Raw genomic sequence first — 19,339 nt, 5'->3', positions numbered from 1 at the left:
TCATGTCACCCCTATTCATTATTGTTCTAAATAACTTCGCATTTCAATGTCATGAACCAAAAACATTATCTCACGTGGATTCCAACCAAAGAAAAATATCTCTCAAAATTGGGATTGGTCCCATTATCAATTCATTCACAGTAATTTAAAATGGTTATTCTTGATATTTCCTCTTTTTCATCAATCTCTAATTTGTTTCTCACAATAATTTTTTTTCTGGAAAATTTTGATATGAAAAGAGCTCCACTTATTAATCTTCCCATTCTTCAACACTGAACAATACTGAGCAACTCCAGCAGTAAAAACAACTAAACCAGTGAAAAAGAGAAAAATGTTGAATCCTTCTATTATAAAAATAATATAATAAAAAATTTATGTAAGAAAATGTATTTCATTAATTTTATATATTCTGAAAATGTATATGTTAAAGTGTTGATTCATTAATTCATGTCATAGAAGGAGGAAAACATCATTGTCACCCATGAATGAGTACCGAATAAGAGGCCTTGTTCACTTTCTTGTTGTTTTTCTGTGTACTGGAACTCTCCCTTTTTTCCCCTCTATACTCTCTTACAGTTAGCAAGCGTACCCAGATCCGTGGACTTGGTTCTTCAATGGCTCAAATTGCTCTTATTGCTCAACCGACTTTCATAGCTATCACCACCGGCATGTACCACTTTTCCAAGCTATCGAATTCACCATCCGAAACTTCTGATCTTTTTTTTCCTAATTTGTTTTGTGTTCTCCTAGGAACCGAACAAAGTCAAATGATTTGAACAATGAAATGAAATGGTGTGTTTTCAGGTAGAGGAAAACATCATCTGCAAGAACTCTCGTATGCAAGAAAGAAAGTGAGTTTACCATTACTTGTTGGGAGTAGAAAGATGGAGAAAGGTCCATTGTTTGTTTCTTCAAATTCCGGTGGTGAAAGGAGTAGAAGTGTGACTGTCAAAGTTTCAGAAGGAGGAGCCATCTCTCTCCCTCATGGTTGGCCACCACAAAAGAAGGTAAGTTATTAAGAAACTTTTCTTATCATAGATTAACAAATCAATTATTATTTTTTATTTTAAAAATATATCTAATTGTTTATCTGATATTTTGAAATAACAAATCCTATTAAATAATTTTAACGAGTTTATCTTTTTATCTTTAAATGATTAAATTCATAGTTTTGATACTATCACTATACAGTTACTTGATGTTGATAGAATAAATAATCAACTATAAATTAAATTTTCTATTTTAGGAGAAGAATACCGCGATATTTTCTCTTATGATTTCTAAAACAAAATTAGGCCCTTATATTTATACGTTTTTATAATTGTATACGTATTGTTAACTATTTAAAATGTATTATAAGTCGTGTGTGGTGCATGAGACGAAATGGAAATCATAAATTATAGATTTATTAAATATAACTTTTTTTAGAAAAATGACAGACATCCAGTAATAGTACAATAATTCTAGTTTATTTAAATTTTTACATTTATTTTTTTATAAGTATTTTCAAAGAAAATAAACTAAAAAAAATGGAAAGAGTTTGTTTATAAGTTGAAGATAGTTTATACACAAACTAAAAAAAATAGAAAAATTATATAAGAGAGCTTTACAAATTAAATTGTGAATAATCTAATTTTAAATTACGAAAATTAGTTTATTTTTATTTATTACCTTAAAAATACTATTGAATAAGTTTAACTTATGTATGTTTCGTCCTTCCTCGGTAACCTGCTTAAAAAACTTGAGTTTTATTAAAAACTATTAAATTAAATAAATATAAAATGCATTATACATTTTCATTACGAGTTAAATGTAGTAGTTACCTACCAAGTATATTAGTGAAGTTAAGTGTTGTTTTTTAAAAAAAATATATTATTATATATGACTTTTTTATATTATTTTTCGCATTTATTTTATATTACATTTTACCTTATTTTCCTTCTGCCTTTCTATTTTTCCATTCATACTCCTTTCAAACGTGTCAGACGAATATATAAGTCTTATAATATTAGCAATTTCTCTTCAATAAATAAAATTGATGTAAACCTAGTTAATAAATAAATAAAAATTAGATAAAAATAATTTAAAAAGTTAACTATTAAATTATAGGTGCATTACTAATAATAAATAAAGTATTTGAATACTTAAACGCAGGAGGATAAGTTTTTATCCACTAGTTAATACTATGTTTATTTCCTAAGCAACAAAAAATATATTGGACTTTTTTTGTCAAAAAAAAAAAACTTTTCTTACAATACTCTTCAATGATAAGAATCATATTTCAATTTTGTCTATATACTGTAAATTTTTTTAATGAAATTTACCATACTTTTACGTAATTTACTTCCTAAGAAAATCCTATTTATCAACTTCATTTCTAGACGAAAATGAGAAACTTTATTATAAACTGTTATTACCAATCTTGTTCTTGCAAAATTCACGAACTTGCTATGACATAATTACGGTATGCATATGTTTTAAGGAAGAGAAAAAAAGGCTCAAACAAAAATAAATAGCCCAAAGGGCCACATTTAATAGGATCCACAAGTAATTGAATTATGGACCCATGTCAAATATGAGCCACAAAGGATGAAATATGTTAAGGAGTTGCTCCCTCCACCCCCACACGTCTCTTCCTCCACCTCCCCAATTTTCTAAAATGTCAATTATATCCTTCTAAAATGACAATTATATCCTCAAAAGTTAAAAGGAACACTGCCTCTGGACGGATGACATCCTTCAACGGATGTCAACATCCGTTTAAGGCAAAACGGATGTCGACATCCGTTTCGCCTTAAACGGATGTTGACATCCGTTGAAGGATGTCATCCGTCCAGAGGCAGTGTTCCTTTTAGGTTTCGTTTTTATTTTACTACTTTTTGCGGCTCATGCAAGGATTATAGGCTTGGATATTCAAAGGATTATTGGAAGTATGGGAAGGGTTTAGGGTTTAGAATTATAGGAAGGATTATGACTACGTACCTGGAGAGGAACCACGACAAGGACACTACACCATAAACGCACTGCACCACGTATTGCACCGAGAACAAGAGGAAGATTGCTTGATAATTCTTTTCACGATCACCAAGCTTTGCAGAAAAATATTTTACTCATACAAGGAACTACGTAGGTTATCAGTGAAATATGTTATAAATGAATAAAATTAAAAAACAATAATTTTAAAAATAAAATTTTACTGAGGGGCAAAATAGTAAAAGAAAGGTGGAGGAAGGGGCAAAAAGGTAAAGGGGAGGTGGAGGAAGAGATGTGTGGGGGTGGAGGGAGCAACTCCCAATATGTTATCATAGACAAAAATAAAAAATAAAAAAAAGTCTTTTATTGGAAAAGACAAAGACATAAAAAAGCCCAAGTATTCGACTTTTATTTCTCTTCTCCAAAACGAATGAAATATTGGCATGTATTTCTGACATACTATATAAACTCCAAAATCAAACTCCTAAAAATTTATTTATAGTCTTCATATTTATAAACTGGTCCCTTCCTACTTCCCCACAAAAATTCATCTTCCTACTAATGAATTTAGCATAGACCAAGTCCATGAATGAATGATATTGTTCAAGTTTGACGACGACGTTTCGACAAAAATGTTGTTTGCTTTCTGTTCCAATCTGCAGCAACTACATAATTAATAGAAAATTGCATTTATATAAAAACAAAAAATCCTTAAAATATTTGAAAGTTCGAAAGAAATAAATTAAAGTGGTGATGATACGTGACATGCTTGATTTTATAAAATAAAAAGTATGTTTTCAAAATTAATTTCAATTATACTTATTGCATATACGCCTTAAATACATTTTTTAAGATAACGAAATTATTTCTGGTATTCATATTTCCCGAAGTGATTCTTAATTTCTGATTTGGATCATGCAACAACATTTTTCAGACAACTCCTTTTCAGGGAAACAGGAGAAAAATAAATGCTGCTTCGTGAATTGCTCCACATACAAAATCACGTGCAAAACCCCTTCTCAACATGATTTGTGGGTCAGGTTTATTGAATTTACAAAAAGTAGAAAAATAAAATAAAAACGTAGAAAACAAAATAAGGACGTGTTTGGACTCCCTTCCTGCCACCTCCCATGCCAAACTTTTTTGGTCAACTCTGCCTAACTTCAAGTTCCTACCATAATAAGCGCGTTGAGTTCATCAACTATAAGAATATTATTCTAGATTATTAGTCCAATTTTCACGTCTAAGTTAGACTTATTCTGTCCTACTAATTAATAATAATTAATATTTTTTTTTTCATTTTATGTACCGCCACACACAAATCACACGCTCCACCGGTGCATCCAGTTGTACAAAATCTCTTAATTCTTGATGGATCATGGATCGTGCACTCCTTCATCTTCCAATCCAGATTTGATTCCTTCTTTTGTTTTGTTTTGTTTCTTACGATATTAATACCATCTTTTTACATAATACTAATATATTTTTCTGTGATTGAATCGTCTTTTTATTCCGTAGCGCACACCCTTTTATTCTCTTCTTTACCCTTTATTCATTTGTAAACAATATATTTAATCTTTTAAATTTTCCCTTCAACAGTTGACCACGCAACATCTACCTTATTTCTTAACAAAATATGGTATCCATTAAGATTTTTAAATACTAAAGATAGTTTATTTCTCACCCTCACAGAAAGTAAATTAAAAAAATTACTGATTTTTAAAGATCTTGTAATAAAAATAGTAAAAGGCATTCCTTTCAACCGATCTAAAACATTCCTAAGTTTAACTGTTTCTCTTTATATTTTTCTTGCAACTTACATCTTACCATAATTACAGAGAAAACTAGTAAATCTGCCCCAATCAAATAACTACCCAATAACTGATTCTGGTGTTTCCTTTTTTTGTTTTACAACCTTCGTTTAATAATAATAATTAACATTAATACTCTAATATGATATAAATAATATAAATAGTATAGTATAATATAATATAATGTTATATAATATAACAAATAATTTTTAGCAATATTATTACACCTTACGTTGTGCAGTTTTAAATGCTGTTTTTTCTTTCCTCTCTCTTTCCCTGTATCCGCGTTTGGGTCCAGTTTGAGTTGCAGAGAGGTTGCAAGCACATCCCACGCACACATTTTTTGGCTCTGTCATCCACAGGACCCAGATTTCTAATTCCGACCCAGACCTACCACTATTCTTAATTTCTCCGACCCCAAGCCATGGATTCCCAGATCCATGGCTTGTAAAGTCAACCCCTTTATCGTTGTCTTGGTTGTCCCCACTCAAAGCTAAACCCTTCTTCAATGCCCAGATCCCCATTAACCTTTCTCTGAAACCGCAGGGTTCTGAAGATCAAATCGAAGGCATAAACAGAATGAAGAGTTCCAACCGGTTCTTCACTGTAGCGCTGGTGGCGGCGTGGTACTCCTCCAACATTGGGGTGCTTCTCTTGAATAAGTATTTGCTCAGCAACTATGGGTTCAAGTACCCGATCTTCCTCACCATGTGCCACATGACGGCGTGTTCCTTGTTCAGTTACGTGGCTATCGCGTGGATGAAGCTAGTGCCGTTGCAAACCATTCGATCCAGGGTTCAGTTCTTCAAGATCTCTGCTCTAAGTCTTGTTTTCTGTGTCTCCGTTGTGTTTGGGAACATTTCTCTGCGCTACCTCCCCGTATCGTTTAACCAGGCTATTGGCGCCACCACGCCCTTCTTCACTGCCGTTTTTGCTTACCTTATGACCTTCAAGAGGGAGGCTTGGCTCACGTACCTCACCCTTGTTCCTGTTGTTACTGGAGTTATCATTGCCAGTGGGGTATGTCTCATAACACCACACCCTTCTAATGATACTAATTTGGACTTTTTTTATGTGATTTCATATTGGTTCAACATGAAATTGAGAATATTTAATTATCTGATGTTTGTGTTGTGTGTGTCTTGTTCTATTTGGCCTTAGGGGGAACCTAGTTTCCATCTGTTTGGATTTATTATATGTGTTGCGGCTACGGGTGCAAGGGCTCTGAAATCAGTGCTGCAAGGGATTTTGCTTTCTTCTGAAGGGTAAGAATTCAGAAACTCTACAGTGATTCGTTAACGATTAATGTTTTAACTATTTCCTTTAAACGACAAGTTTTGATCCCTATTTGATCTTAACAAGGGAAAAAAGCTTAATTTTTATCTATATGTAAGGATTAGAGTTTACAATTTTCTAGGGGCTAAAATTTAAAATAGGACAATTATATACACCGAATAAAGTGTTTAATTATGGTTAAATTATTCCTATGCTTTTGTAGAGTGTTCAGATTCTATGTTCAAATGGGTATTGACAGATTTCTTGTGTGGCAGAGAGAAGCTGAATTCTATGAACCTTTTGCTTTACATGGCTCCAATGGCTGTGGTTTTCCTTCTTCCTGCAACGCTTATAATGGAAGACAATGTGGTTGGCATCACGTTGGCTCTTGCTAGAGATGATTCCAAGATCATTTGGTATCTGCTGTTTAATTCGTCTCTTGCATATTTTGTCAACCTGACCAACTTTTTGGTCACGAAACATACAAGTGCTCTGACCCTTCAGGTAAGTCGGATTAATCTATTCGGCTTCCTTTCCTCTATTTTCTTAATGTACTTTTCACTCCAACAAACTGTCTGTTGTCTCATCTGTTGGTTGTTGGGACATCAGATTTTGGTGGTTGTCAAATGAGTTTGTTGTCAAATCACAGGATATGTATCACCATATCGGCATTGTCTTGGTCACTGTTTTTTTTTTCTTAGTTCTTCTGCAATGTGATCAGTGGTTGAGTTATTTTTTTTTCATGATTCTTTTTTATTTGAGAATTGGAGTTCTTTGAAAACAAATTACTTCAGACCATGTGATATTTTACATTGTCTAGTATTTTTCATTTGCAATCTAGTTTCTCAAAATTCATAAATATCCATTTTTTCTAGTTTCTAGATTGTGTGGTTACCAGATATTTTCGTAAATAGTTATTACAAACTTAATTGAGGGGATGCCACTCAGAACTTTCTGCCGAATCCCTAAAGCTAGTACTAGGCCTGAACATTCAAATATTGCTAAAACTGTATTAACATAATTTGTTGAACTCCCATATAACTTTGATCTTACTTGATACCTCTTGCCATGTTATCCCTGATCATGTTAGCAATGAATTTAGGGTGGTTGATGTGTACATTTGCGAAAAGATGCGAGTTGAGTTATTGGGAATTTCTCTTGGAAACGTACATTCAGTAACCAAATCTATATATCCCTTTCAAAGTTCTTATTTATTTTTGTTTTGTATTTCCCTAAGTGTTTTTGGATTGATGAAATCTGTGATTCAAATGAGGATGTATGATGAAACCTGTGTGCTTTGTTATGCTGTCCTTCAAATTTGATTGATGTTTGCTTTAGTTTTTCTTTTTCTGTTTAATTTGTGATGATTATTCTTAAATTGAATTGGATTGATAATGTAAGAGTTGGCCTCATGCAGGTTCTAGGAAATGCTAAAGGTGCTGTAGCAGTAGTAGTTTCAATTCTAATCTTCAGAAACCCAGTTTCGGTCACTGGAATGATGGGTTACTCACTCACAGTGTTTGGAGTTATACTCTATAGTGAAGCCAAGAAGCGAAGCAAGTAATCTAATACATCATCATTCATGTTCAACAAGCATTGAACGGGCAACCTTTAGCTATACTCCACAACATTTACTTTTCATTACTACACAGGCAACCTCACCATTTCAAGAGGCAAATTTTATTAGCATGCTAGTAATCTGAATCCAGAGTTTTCTGACTCTAATACACATTTTTTACCCACACGCCAGGCCTCATTGAAAGGGTTCCGCATTGTATTAGCAACGATGCAGAAATGGTCCATAGAACAGAAGTTGCAATAATCGAGTACTTTTTGTCATTTATTATTGGAGGAAAAAGAGTTGTAAAATTGGATATCTACACTTATATTGTTCCATACTATTTACATTCGTTTATTAATGATAGAATTGATATTTTTGCCCATCTTCCAAATTCTTTAATATAATTTCTGAGATATTTTTGAACCAGAGAATTGTAACAAAGAATATAAACATTCTTTACATATTAATTATTCACGCTCCATGACTTTTAATTTTTAATCGCACATACGGTAATGGAACACATGGTGAGTTCTATATTCCTTAACTCGACTGTAGAAATCAGAAATGACCTTTTGGTTTATTCATTTTATCCAAGAAGAAAGTTGCATAAGCTGTCATCATTGTCGACCGTATAAAATAAAAAAGTCAACGCTGGAACCTCTTATAACTCAAACAATTAGAACTGTTTTTCAGTGTACATCTATTTCAATTCTGCGGATTACAACAAATGATTTTAGTTATCTAGGATAAACTTTAAAATTTGTAGTTCAAAGTTCCAAAACATATAAATGTACTCACCAAAGTGATAGTTGTATCATTGTTCATAATCCACAGAAGAAATAACAGGAAAGTAGGCCTGAAGCGATAAAAGTATGAGACAATAAAAAGTTTATTCGCACACATTCTTCACGTTGTATTCTCTTACTTTTTTCTGTCGAACTCTTGACTCCCTCCTCACATGTGATTACAAATATCCATCAAGCATATGACGAATAAAATAGAACACTATAAGAAAGCGACATTCAAATATGTTTAAGTGTATTAGGATAGTTTTTCCAGGGTTGTGATTACTGAGTACCACGTTTCTTAGTTTATTTCTTTCTTCACTTCTATAGTTTCTTCTTCCAGAATTAGAAAGTTTACAATGTTCATATTTTAAACTTTATTTATTTACTTAAATTAGTGTCCTTGTGAATTTATACTATAATTTTTAAAATGATAACAAAGGTAAAATCCGAAAACAATGTAGAAATCCTATCATATAAATACAATGAAGAAATCCTATCATATATTATTACAGGTTAATTAAGTGATGAAATTCCATTCACTTCTGAAAAATAATGCAGATGACCTTTCCAAGAAAGAGTTTAACACTATTTTGTTTATTAATATGTGATAAAATATATACTTTTTTTTTTTACAGTGGATGAATTTCTTAGATATTTTAAAGTTGAAAATAATAAAAAATGAATTCAAAAATATAAAACAAAATTAAACTTGCGTGTTTATTATTCTCGGCCCCAAGATATCTCCTATTTAATTACACGTACCCGTATGACTCGAATTGCAGTAACATTGAAATAACAAACTATTGAACGGGTACCGAACCCTGCTGAAGACAATCCTCTGAAGGCACAGTTTTAGTATTACTTCTACTTAGTGACAGATTAAGAGTGGTCAAGTCTGGATCCGATCGATGCTTGTCCCAAGCCGCATCAAAACGCAGGCCTTTGCTTCTGGATGCACAGAAGGACATGGACAAAATGAGGGTATGGATATATCACTGGTACAAGGAAATTAATCAAAAAATAAAGCCTTACTCTTGAAGTAGGATCAGTATCTGACATATATTTGCTCTAATATCTTCCCGAGCTGTTCTCAATGCTGCCTCCTTATACACAACGGCAAGTTCATCTACCAATCTGAAGTGAAAATGAAGTTATGTGCTCGAATGAATTATATCAACAAGGCACATATAGAATAGAAATAAAAATGTAGTCCATGAACTCACGGACCCATTCTGCAACTTAAGTGGGAAACCAAGATTAAGTTCAGTAACTTCAAAATTCAAAACCCTAGAAATGGGCTAGGAGAAAAGGAAAATTGCTGATGTAGTCTAAATCTCTAGTGCATCTGGCTTCCAAAAAATTAACTTCTAAGGCAACCCTTGTCTAGAATTGGAGATCAAGACATTCACCATGGAAAAAATATGTCAAGAAACATCATTCATTGATGGAATAAACATTAAATAGGAAAATAAGTAAGCCATGGCCTCATCTTCTTGTAAACATCATAAAAAAGAAAGGGAACTTAAAGATTCCATATCATGGCAAAGGAAAAAAATTAATCATAACATCAATTCAATAAAATATCTGCACCAGATCATTACAGAATAATGTTTTGACTATGATAAGGACGAAGACAAACAAGTAAAGGATACGCTCAAGTGCTACAGAAGTTAATCCCTATTTCTCAAGTACATAACTGCCATGTTTATCTTAAATAAATAGTGCATACGGTCATTTTTTTAACTTACTTTGCAATAAATGGTGAATTCCTTATCCATGTCAGTCTCAAAATTATATATGTACATTTCAGAACCTGCAGAATGCACATCATGAAAGAGTTAATCAGAACGTACTTTTTTTCCTTTTACCAAATACTAAAAGAACAAAGTAGCATACATGTTCATCAATGTCAAAATCATACTGCGAAAAGAAAGCCAAGGTCGAAACTTTTTCTTAGATAAACAATTCAACTATTCTGAACGTACATCCATTTCAACAATGCTGGTTACAACCAATGATTTTGGCTCAGTAAGATAAACTTTTAAAAGTGTCGGCCAAAGTTTCAATACATATAAAGGTACTCACCAAAATAACAGTCTCATTGTCATCAGCGTGCATCCACTGAAAAAATAATGGGAAAATGCGCCTGAAGTGAGCTAAGAGCACAAGACCAACTCCATTAAATAGTGAATCAGCATATTTAAGCCAGGCAATTCGGCGATCTTTATTTCTGGGCTGGCGCTCCAAGTGACTTATAAACTCATTTAGCATCCTTTCAAACCTATTCAAGATAATTATATATTGAAATCAAGATGCAATATATGCTTCAAAGAGCCAAGAATTTAAACAAAAGGATTCCAACACCTTAGAGATTGAGGAAACTTGCTGAACAAAATAAATAACACCCTCGCAAGTAGTAAGTAAAAATTCTTTGCTTGTTACACCTAACTGTCAAAATCTGCCACATTAACATTATATTCATTCACTCTCTACTTGATGAGATTGAGATCATTTAACCAATCATAGTAAAAGTTTGTACAAAGAATTAAAAATTTTATGCTCCCTTGGTCTATTAAATGGCAAAACTTCCTCCTTTGCTATATAAACAGAGCTTGTAATTTGTTATTCCCTTGTAATTAAATGAAAAGTATCAGTACTAACGGATTATAATCAACGCGTACACAATATTCTATATTTCTGAGAAGGGAAAACTATGTTTCAAGTAAGTCTGTACAAAAGTCAAGAACCAACTGCATAAAGATGGGGGCATGGCTAAATAATATCCACTTTCCTGCTTGTTTAGATAGCTAATTATATGAATGCCAGAATTCCCAACAGCATTGAACACGTAAAAATCTGTAAAAAATTCCATGAAACTATAACATCTATAATTGAAAGATAATAGAAAGGAAATGAATGAATATACCAAGGACTACGGGGATTACTTCTCTGGGTAAGAGTCACAAGAACTACCGACGCCTCAACCACATGATGCCATATCTCGTCATCACAAGCCGTGTTCTGGCAACAGGCATCTAGAACAGCGTCCACATACCCACCAAGCTCAGCTGCATCCACATTTCTCCCAATATGTGCGAGGCTAATCATGCCCTGACCCTGAAGTCACACAAGAGAACAAAACTCAGTCACCACAAACAGAACTATTTCAAGATTCATTAGATTATATTTGAACTTCCTATTGCAATTACAGCACAGCACATACCTTCACTACCGCGGACCAATGATCAACAGCAGTCAATGCACAAGGAATCACCAATCCACACAATTTACCCAAATGAGGATAATCAACCTGTTATAAATCCAATTATTATCTTAATGTCTCAGCATAGACAACTAACTGAACCAAACTTGAAGTTGTGAGTAAATAATGCATGCATCCATAGCATGAGTTCTTTTTACAAACCATCCAGTCACAAACTGATAATTGGTTGACTTCTACAATAACCAGTTAACCACTTTAAATGGCATTGCCACGAAATTTCTAGTCCGTTGGAAATGTAGAATATATTTTATTTTATACTAAAAATGTATAAAAATTGAACTATCATATTGTTATCTTTATTTTATTGTGATAAAATACAATCAAAGTACCGATATCTAACCTGTGTAATAAACCATCTAAACTGAAAAGCAGCGAGAATGGCAAACCCAACGGGAACTCTCGCCGATGCTGCGGAGAACTCGTCAGTCTCGTCGGACTTATTTATGGAGCTCTCCTGAATCCTCTCTTTCAAAAGTGGCAAAACCTCGGGCATCAGTTCCAGTACCAACCTCTTCTCCGGAGGAACAACGCCATCACGATTTCCGTCGCCGAGTTCGGCGAGATAAGCGCAGGAGAGCTCGGAGAAGGACGAGGTTGCGAGAGAGGAGAGGTGGCTGGGGATCCATGAGAGAATGCCGGAATGGTCGAAGGCGGAAGAGCAAAGGAGAGCGTAGGCGAGAGCGAGGTCTTTGACGGAGGCTGTGGGTAGTAAGAGGGGTTCGAGAAAGGCTTTGACAGAGATATTGGAGGCTCGGTGTGGAGTGTAGGGGACGGTGGCCAGAGACTCCGATAGTCGGGTCGATGAACGGAGAAGAAGTTCTCGGAGCGGGGAAGATGGTGGTGCTTCCAACATTTGGTACTGATTAGGGTTTGGTTCCGCCACTAAGGGCAACCCCGCCGGTTTTCTATAAACGACATCGTAATAAGTCACTATGTATTATGAATTCTATTTAATCCTTTTTAAGGAGGTTTATTTCAAATAGTTGCTAGTATTTTAAATTGTTTCAATTAGGTTTTATATAGTATAAAATTAAATCAATTTAGACCTCGCTTTTAATTAGGTTGGACGACTTTAAAATTTTTGATGCGTGGCTTGATGACATGAACAAGTTGTTCTGACGTGACATACATTGGTCGCTGAATTGACTTTCTTTTAAATAAGTTGGTGGTTGGCCACTCGGCCCGGTGGTCGGCCACTCGGCCCAGTGGTCGGTCACTCGGCCCGATGGTCGGCCACTCGGTCCGGTGGTCGGTCACTCGGCCCGGTGGTCGGCCACTCGGCCTGGAGGTCAGCCACTCAGCCTGGTAGTCAGTCACTCGGTTTGGTAGTCGGTCACTCGGTTTGGTGGTCGATCTGGTGGTCAGTCACTCGGCTTGGTGATTGGCCGACCACCAGGCCGAGTGACCGATCACCAAGCCGAGTGGTCGACCATCAGACCGAGTGGCCGACCACCAGGCTGAGTGACCGACCACCAGGTCGAGTGACCGACCACCAGGTCGAGTGGCCAACCACCAGGCCGAGTGGTTGACCACCAACTTATTTAAAAGAAAGTCAATTCAGTGACCAATGTATGCCACATCAGAACAACTTGCTCATGTCACCATGTCACGCATCAAAATTTTTAACGCCGTCCAGCCTAATTAACGGCAAGGTCTAATTTGATTCAATTTTATACAACAATGGACCTAATTAAGACCATTTAGAGACAAACTTCCACAAATAGGAATGTTCAAAGGGATTAAACCTATTTTAAATTACTTTACCCGTGAGAAAAACTTTTCTGGTGAATTGGTTATTTTTTTATGAGTTCTAACTATATAGCTATTTTCCATTATCTTTTGGTATTTTGGGGGTAGCGATAAATGTGTAAAAGAAAGAGTATATTTATAAAGATATTTTTTCCAAAATCAAAAGAGCGATTAGGTAAAAAAAGTAAAGGATTCTTAATTAGCTCGTTATCCTAGAACAAAAATTAGGCGAAAAATCGATTAAAGAGAGTCCGTTAATGGGTTTCACTTGTTTTCTAGGTATATTTTTATACCTATAATTTTCTGTTTTGACCACATCGCACTGTGTATCATTTGATAATCCAATGAATATCTGATTCTTTGTTTGACCAAATAGACTTTTTTAATGAAGCAATATAAAACATATTTAGAACTCCATAGATCTCGATACCAGGACATTCTATACCCACTTTTTTTTCGGGAATCTATTTATGGATTAGCTTATCGTCATGAGTCCTTTTTTTTTTATAGAAAATGTAGATTATAACAACTTGAATGGATTTGAGAGGATTTGAAGATAAATTTTGTTGTTGTTTATTTGAGTGAATTTGGAGGTAAATGAGAGAATTAGTGTAGGATTTGATTGATGTAAAAAAAATTTATTCCAAATCCACTCTTACCTACATCCAAATTCACTCAAATAAACAGCAAAAAAATTTATCTTCAAATTCTCTCAAATTCATTCATTGACTCTCCCCCAAATCCATTCAAGTGATATGGATTCATGTTGAAGGCAAATATTATTTTACTTATATGATCAAGGTTAATTAATAATTATATATGTATATGTGTGACATTCAATTAATTTAATTTCCTACTGCTTGTATATATTACATTTATTGTCTAATTTAATTATAATCATTTCAATTTTTATTTGATATAAACCAAGATTATTTTATTTCAATAAAATTTTATATTACTGAATTTTTATTTTTATATTATAGGAACATATTATAATAACACTACAAATAAACTTATAATTATAATATTAATAACAACAATAATAAAATAAATAATAAAAAATATAATAATAATAAGTTATATTTTCTGTAATTTTAAATAACAACTTCAATTTCATTTTAACCTAGTTTTTTCTATTTACATTTTTATTGATATCACATTTATTTTTATCAAAAGTAAAATATAATAATATAATTTTATTTATTAAAATATTTATTAATCTATCTTATCCACGATGTCATACCCAAACATTAATTTCATGTTCATTCAAATCATATAATCTTTTTCTTAATTTAAACAATCTCATATTCATTTCCTTTTCCTCTTAAATCCACTTAAATTCACTCTTTCAAATTCATCTTTAAATATAAACAAATCCATTAATTTAATTATTAAAATTTAATATCATTATAATCCTCAATATTCTTATCATATCATATTCACATGTTTCAGTATCAATTTCTCATAAGAAATCAATTTAAATTTAAAACTTTGGAAACCGTATGGGAGATGTTCTAACCTTAATAATATGTTTACTTAATTATAAATGAGTTGTCAAATTGTTAGATTTGACTAATCAAACCAAAAGTGAAAAGTACACCAATGCAGTTTAACTTAAAATCTAATGTAATCGTTTAATCTTTTAATCTAATGGATCAGACTAACATTGACCTCTTTATTTTATAATTTACATTTATATAAATTTAAGAATGAGCAATATCATATTAATTAAGTTTAATTATTTTTGTCAATCACTTATCTGTAAGGTCATTCAAAATTGACTGAAATCTTTCTAAGTTCAAAAAATTTTAGCCATTTTTAGAGGCTGCATTCAGTGGTCCTTATGTATTAATTTATTAAAACTATGGTCAGTAAATGGACAAGCTTTTTGAGTGCAGTTTGAATTGTAAGTTAAGCTACATAGGTTGGTACATAATTAAAACCATGGTTATTGTTAACCTTGTCCTTTCCCTAATCAAATGCTCCAAAGTTTATATATTCCTATAACAATGAGTCTTGGTAAGAAGGGAGAGTTTGATTCTCACATTAATGAAAACAAAAAAACAAATTGAATAGTACACAAAAAGACCGATATAGTTATTTTTAATATAAACTTTTTCATCACTTACTGTTACTAGATACTTTTAGTATTTTTTTTTTCAAATGATCTCAGCTTAGGAATCTAAACTTACGTTTGAGTTCCAAAATATCCAATATTTTACGTGGGAAATTGTATCAACTCTTTGCCCTTATTAGACCCAAAGCAGAAAGATACCATAACCTCCAATAAGAATACAAATATAAACTATAAGATAACACTGAGTGGAAAATGTAAAGGAGGCAATATCATCAAATTAGGATGATAATCTTGCAAATCAAGCACTCGTTAGTCATTACGGAATGTCCATTGTATAAATAAACCACACAAGATTTGCACGCCACGCATGTGTAAGTAAAAAATATCAGAAATGATGAAGTCGCGAGAGAAAAAAAGCCACACATACAAACACTTGCTCGATAGACCAAAATGTTCTGTTAAAGAAAAGGCAATAGAAGAAGGAAGCAACATTCAAGATTCTGGAACAGTGGCTGCTGCTGCTGCCGCCGCCCGTTTGATTGTTGCAGACTTTGTCAGATGATTATAGCTCCCTTTCTCCTTGAAAAGCTGGGAGAAATGGTGCTTGCAATACAGAATGCCCTCAAGGGCTGCATAATTCGATGGGGTTATGGGACAACCACCATGTGAACACTTGAAACATGATTTGTGATAGGCCTGCCCTTCCACTGTTACCTAAAATCAAACAAAAAGATACACACATTTATAATAGTAACAAGAAAACCAAATTTAAGTTCTAGTTATGGTTATGTGCAGAACTGCAGATTTATAATGATTAGAATTACATTTTCTCATTCAAGATAAAGTTAGTAAATTTTTCCGTTTGGTTATATACTATCCACTTTCATTCCAGCGGCGCTACTTCTCTCAAGTAAAAAAGTCTCATTTTCTAACAGAGCTACCCCCAGTATGATTTTCAGTGGGTAACAAGGTCATGGTTGATTCCCTTCTTACCTTTTGGCTTTAAAACAGTTTTCTAAAACAATGTCACACTACACAACAATCAATTTCTCATTCAAAATCTATGAATTTTGAAAAGTTTCCAAAACAAATGCCAATCTACTCTCCCATCCTATTGACAGAAGAATAGAAGAAACTGATACAAGAGCTTGACATTACCACAAACACAAATTGCCAGGTATATGTCACTATCTCAGGATGGATTTCGTTAGATGGAAATTTTATAGTAATCATTTGTGGGTGGAGGAAGAAGCTCCACAATTATTCACAAGCAAACATAATTTTGCTTTCTTGACCTGTAGAATTATGAACTAATATGTTTCATCATCTTAAGCACAGAAATAAAATATGAAAGTTTATCTCCACACAATTATCTCCCATTAAGATAAGGAAGTATGGATGTCCATCCATATGCCCCATACAGAGTCTAGCTGTGGTCCAAAAAGAAAATGAAGTTCAAACTCCTCTTTTGCACAGGATTATTTTTGAGGCAGTAACACGCTTGATTTCATAGAATCAAGTGTACCAGACCAGACCAAAAGGGGAGTCCAAACCTAAAATACTAGTCCATTAGATAAAAGAGTCTCAAGGCTTGACAACTACATCAAGTAGTTTATTCTACTCAATATAAGACTCCTAACACTTAAACATCCATATGCCTAATTTGTAACAAAATATTTTCATGAATATTGACCATTATCAAGTATTTTTGCTTGAGATTTTTTAATCCTACCTTCTCCAATGGATAAGCAGTTTTCCCACATGTTGCACACTTTTCTTGTGTGCCAGAAAACATGCTCGCAGCTTTGCTAGATGACCTTGTCTGGAAAAAACAAAAGATGCCAATGGTTATTCAATAATACCAAATGCTGCAGACCTGTTTATCACAATGAAGTTTGAAAATTGCAAACTAAAGCTTTTTACCAGCTCAGGAGTAGTCTTATCAGCTAACTTTGCAGCTGTTCAAAATGAAAATGTGGCCAATTAAAGCGACATCTGATTCAAAAATCACACAAGCACAGCTTCACCTCAAAAAGAAAAAGAACAACACATACGTGACTGGAAGTTCTTGCTGAAGGTGCCAGTCTCCTTGAAGAGCTGCTCATAGTGAGGTTTACAGTAAAGAACTCCTTCCATTGAGGAATAGTTGCTCAGCTGAAACAAAAAAGGTCATCAAATAATTCGTATGAAAGTTTAAACTGAAATACACTAATGCTAACTCAGTTAGTGTCCCAACATTACTAACTGTTCGAAAAAAACTTCATAAACACTCATGGAAAGAAAATAAGAAGGTAAAACGAATTGACTTTCTCCAATAAGTTAAAATCAATTTAAGCACTTCAATTTTTAGAGAAGTTTGGTAATAGAGCTGCTCCTCCCGTTAACGTGCATAAGTTGATTTTAGCTTATTGGAAATGTTCAATGCATTTTACTTTCTTATATTTTTCACCTGTAAGTATCTATGGAAAAGTTTATTTCTTCAGACGCGAAGTAAAAGGAGCAGATCTGTGTCATTACAATAAGCAAGTGAAGATTTTAGACTCCAAAAATTCTTAGCTTCATCAAATTCTAAAAAGAGAATGAGGGTGGTGTCCCAATTCTATTTCTGATAAGATCATAAACTCACTATATCTTTTTATTAATCAGCTAAAATTCCCGTCGAAATTTCACATGGATGCAAGGCAGCGTCAAACAAAAAGCAAGAATCTTTAGCAGAATTTAACAAATATCAATAAACAACAGTATTAATAAGCCATCAAATAAATAATGCAACTAACAAAAACAAACAAAATCAAAATCATATTAATAACGCCAAAAAAGGTACCTTTAATGTTCCTTTGCAGTGGGAGCACCTGAAGCAAGCTTTGTGATAAGCAGTGCCATCTGCAGAAAGCTGATCAACGGGATAAACCGTTTTCTCACAAGCCTTGCACTTCTGCTGGGTTCCGATAAAAGACATTGCTGTGGCTTTTAGATCTAATTTCACCACCAATTCCAAATTCACAAGGCACTGGATCGGCTTCAATGACTACTTTTAGTGTTAGATTTGCCTATGACAATAACTTGAGCTACCCATGTCAACCAAAAACATTAACAACAATGAGCACAAAAAGTTGGAGCAAACCGAAGAAGAAAAAACAAATTTTGAAAGCTTTAAAAAATCCTCGTATGAATGAATCTGTTTGGTATGGTTGAGAGAAATGAAATGGTATAGAGTTAACGCAGTCAAAATGGGTATTTCATTTTCAGCATACCTTGCGAAGAGAAAGTGGTGAATGGTGGATCGGTTGTGATCTGAAACTTTGAACTGAAAAGCTGAAGATAAAGATAGAGTGAGAAATTCTGAGGGCGACAGTGAATAAGAACAAGAAGATGAAGTTGAGAGACAACTCTGGTTGGAACTCTGGAAAATGAATGTCATTCAATTTATATTGATTGATAACAGATCATATCTTGGTCATCATAATGAAAATCCATTGAGTAGAGAAAATGAATGCATTTCTATTGCAAATAATAATATTCTTTCCCATTACTCTTTATAATTAAAAAAACAATTAATTCAGTTTATAATAATAAATTTATTTTTTAAATTACCTTTATTGTAAAAAAAAATTGCCCTTTTTTCGTGAGCAATATCTTAGTTCAAATATTTAATGGAAAAAATATATTGGACTAAGTTGTGTTAAAAAAACTTAATTTTCAATAAATAAGATCAGAAAGAAAGATTAATAAATATTAGGAATGAGGATACAAATATCCTTGCTGTCTCCATTGACACTTTTTTATTCGTTTGGTAAAGTCCACTAATGTTGTTTCTCTTCT

The 19,339-nt window shown here is 33.3% G+C and overlaps 3 protein-coding genes across 8 annotated transcripts; 1 reads left to right on the top strand and 2 right to left on the bottom strand.

The window, feature by feature from the left end:
* The first annotated feature begins 533 nt into the window (after nucleotides 1-533).
* Nucleotides 534-8,002, top strand: LOC108328382 (probable sugar phosphate/phosphate translocator At3g11320). The gene is made up of 6 exons (XM_017562241.2): nucleotides 534-666; nucleotides 805-1,007; nucleotides 5,331-5,804; nucleotides 5,946-6,049; nucleotides 6,335-6,563; nucleotides 7,477-8,002. Exons 1-6 carry the CDS (start codon nucleotides 615-617, stop codon nucleotides 7,621-7,623), a joined length of 1,209 nt encoding a protein of 402 aa, XP_017417730.1. The 5' UTR covers nucleotides 534-614; the 3' UTR covers nucleotides 7,624-8,002.
* Nucleotides 8,003-9,101: 1,099 nt separating this feature from the next.
* Nucleotides 9,102-12,636, bottom strand: LOC108328381 (uncharacterized protein At2g39910). Its single transcript, XM_017562240.2, has 7 exons — nucleotides 12,032-12,636; nucleotides 11,632-11,718; nucleotides 11,335-11,525; nucleotides 10,494-10,689; nucleotides 10,157-10,221; nucleotides 9,441-9,542; nucleotides 9,102-9,356 (listed from the first exon to the last, which is right to left on the bottom strand). The coding sequence occupies exons 1-7, from the start codon at nucleotides 12,542-12,544 to the stop codon at nucleotides 9,209-9,211; spliced, it is 1,302 nt and encodes a 433-aa protein (XP_017417729.2). The 5' UTR covers nucleotides 12,545-12,636; the 3' UTR covers nucleotides 9,102-9,208.
* Nucleotides 12,637-15,794: 3,158 nt separating this feature from the next.
* LOC108328384 (LIM domain-containing protein WLIM2b) lies at nucleotides 15,795-19,011 on the bottom strand. Of its 6 annotated transcripts, none has more exons than XM_017562244.2 (7): nucleotides 18,908-19,011; nucleotides 18,772-18,832; nucleotides 18,342-18,585; nucleotides 17,572-17,671; nucleotides 17,441-17,475; nucleotides 17,250-17,339; nucleotides 15,795-16,231 (listed from the first exon to the last, which is right to left on the bottom strand). In XM_017562244.2, exons 3-7 carry the CDS (start codon nucleotides 18,474-18,476, stop codon nucleotides 16,010-16,012), a joined length of 582 nt encoding a protein of 193 aa, XP_017417733.1. In that variant the 5' UTR covers nucleotides 18,477-18,585; nucleotides 18,772-18,832; nucleotides 18,908-19,011; the 3' UTR covers nucleotides 15,795-16,009. The 6 variants fall into 6 exon arrangements, with proteins under 6 accessions (XP_017417733.1, XP_017417736.1, XP_017417737.1 ...); XM_017562247.2 differs by having other exon boundaries at nucleotides 18,342-18,579; XM_017562248.2 differs by having other exon boundaries at nucleotides 18,342-18,567.
* Between the last annotated feature and the right edge of the window lie 328 nt (nucleotides 19,012-19,339).

The sequence above is a fragment of the Vigna angularis genome, chromosome 2 (genome assembly GCF_016808095.1).
Source record: "Vigna angularis cultivar LongXiaoDou No.4 chromosome 2, ASM1680809v1, whole genome shotgun sequence".
In the NCBI taxonomy this organism is placed as follows: domain Eukaryota; kingdom Viridiplantae; phylum Streptophyta; class Magnoliopsida; order Fabales; family Fabaceae; genus Vigna; species Vigna angularis.
Note: the sequence above shows the minus strand (reverse complement) of the source record. Positions and strands in the feature narration are given on the sequence as shown.

What these genes read in the sequence shown, in the direction of transcription:
- LOC108328382 (XM_017562241.2), top strand. Translation starts at nt 615, where the DNA reads ATGGCTCAAATTGCTCTTATTGCTCAACCGACTTTCATAGCTATCACC. An exon ending in TTTCATAGCTATCACCACCG is followed by an intron (nt 667 to 804) that starts GCATGTACCACT and finishes GTGTGTTTTCAG; the next exon opens with GTAGAGGAAAACATCATCTG. An exon ending in ATTTTGCTTTCTTCTGAAGG is followed by an intron (nt 6,050 to 6,334) that starts GTAAGAATTCAG and finishes CTTGTGTGGCAG; the next exon opens with AGAGAAGCTGAATTCTATGA.
- LOC108328381 (XM_017562240.2), bottom strand. Translation starts at nt 12,544, where the DNA reads ATGTTGGAAGCACCACCATCTTCCCCGCTCCGAGAACTTCTTCTCCGT. An exon ending in AGTAATCCCCGTAGTCCTTG is followed by an intron (nt 10,690 to 11,334) that starts GTATATTCATTC and finishes TATCTTGAATAG; the next exon opens with GTTTGAAAGGATGCTAAATG. An exon ending in AATTCACCATTTATTGCAAA is followed by an intron (nt 9,543 to 10,156) that starts GTAAGTTAAAAA and finishes TTTTCACTTCAG; the next exon opens with ATTGGTAGATGAACTTGCCG.
- LOC108328384 (XM_017562244.2), bottom strand. Translation starts at nt 18,476, where the DNA reads ATGTCTTTTATCGGAACCCAGCAGAAGTGCAAGGCTTGTGAGAAAACG. An exon ending in ACTGCAAAGGAACATTAAAG is followed by an intron (nt 17,672 to 18,341) that starts GTACCTTTTTTG and finishes TTTTTGTTTCAG; the next exon opens with CTGAGCAACTATTCCTCAAT. An exon ending in CAGCAAGAACTTCCAGTCAC is followed by an intron (nt 17,476 to 17,571) that starts GTATGTGTTGTT and finishes CATTTTGAACAG; the next exon opens with CTGCAAAGTTAGCTGATAAG.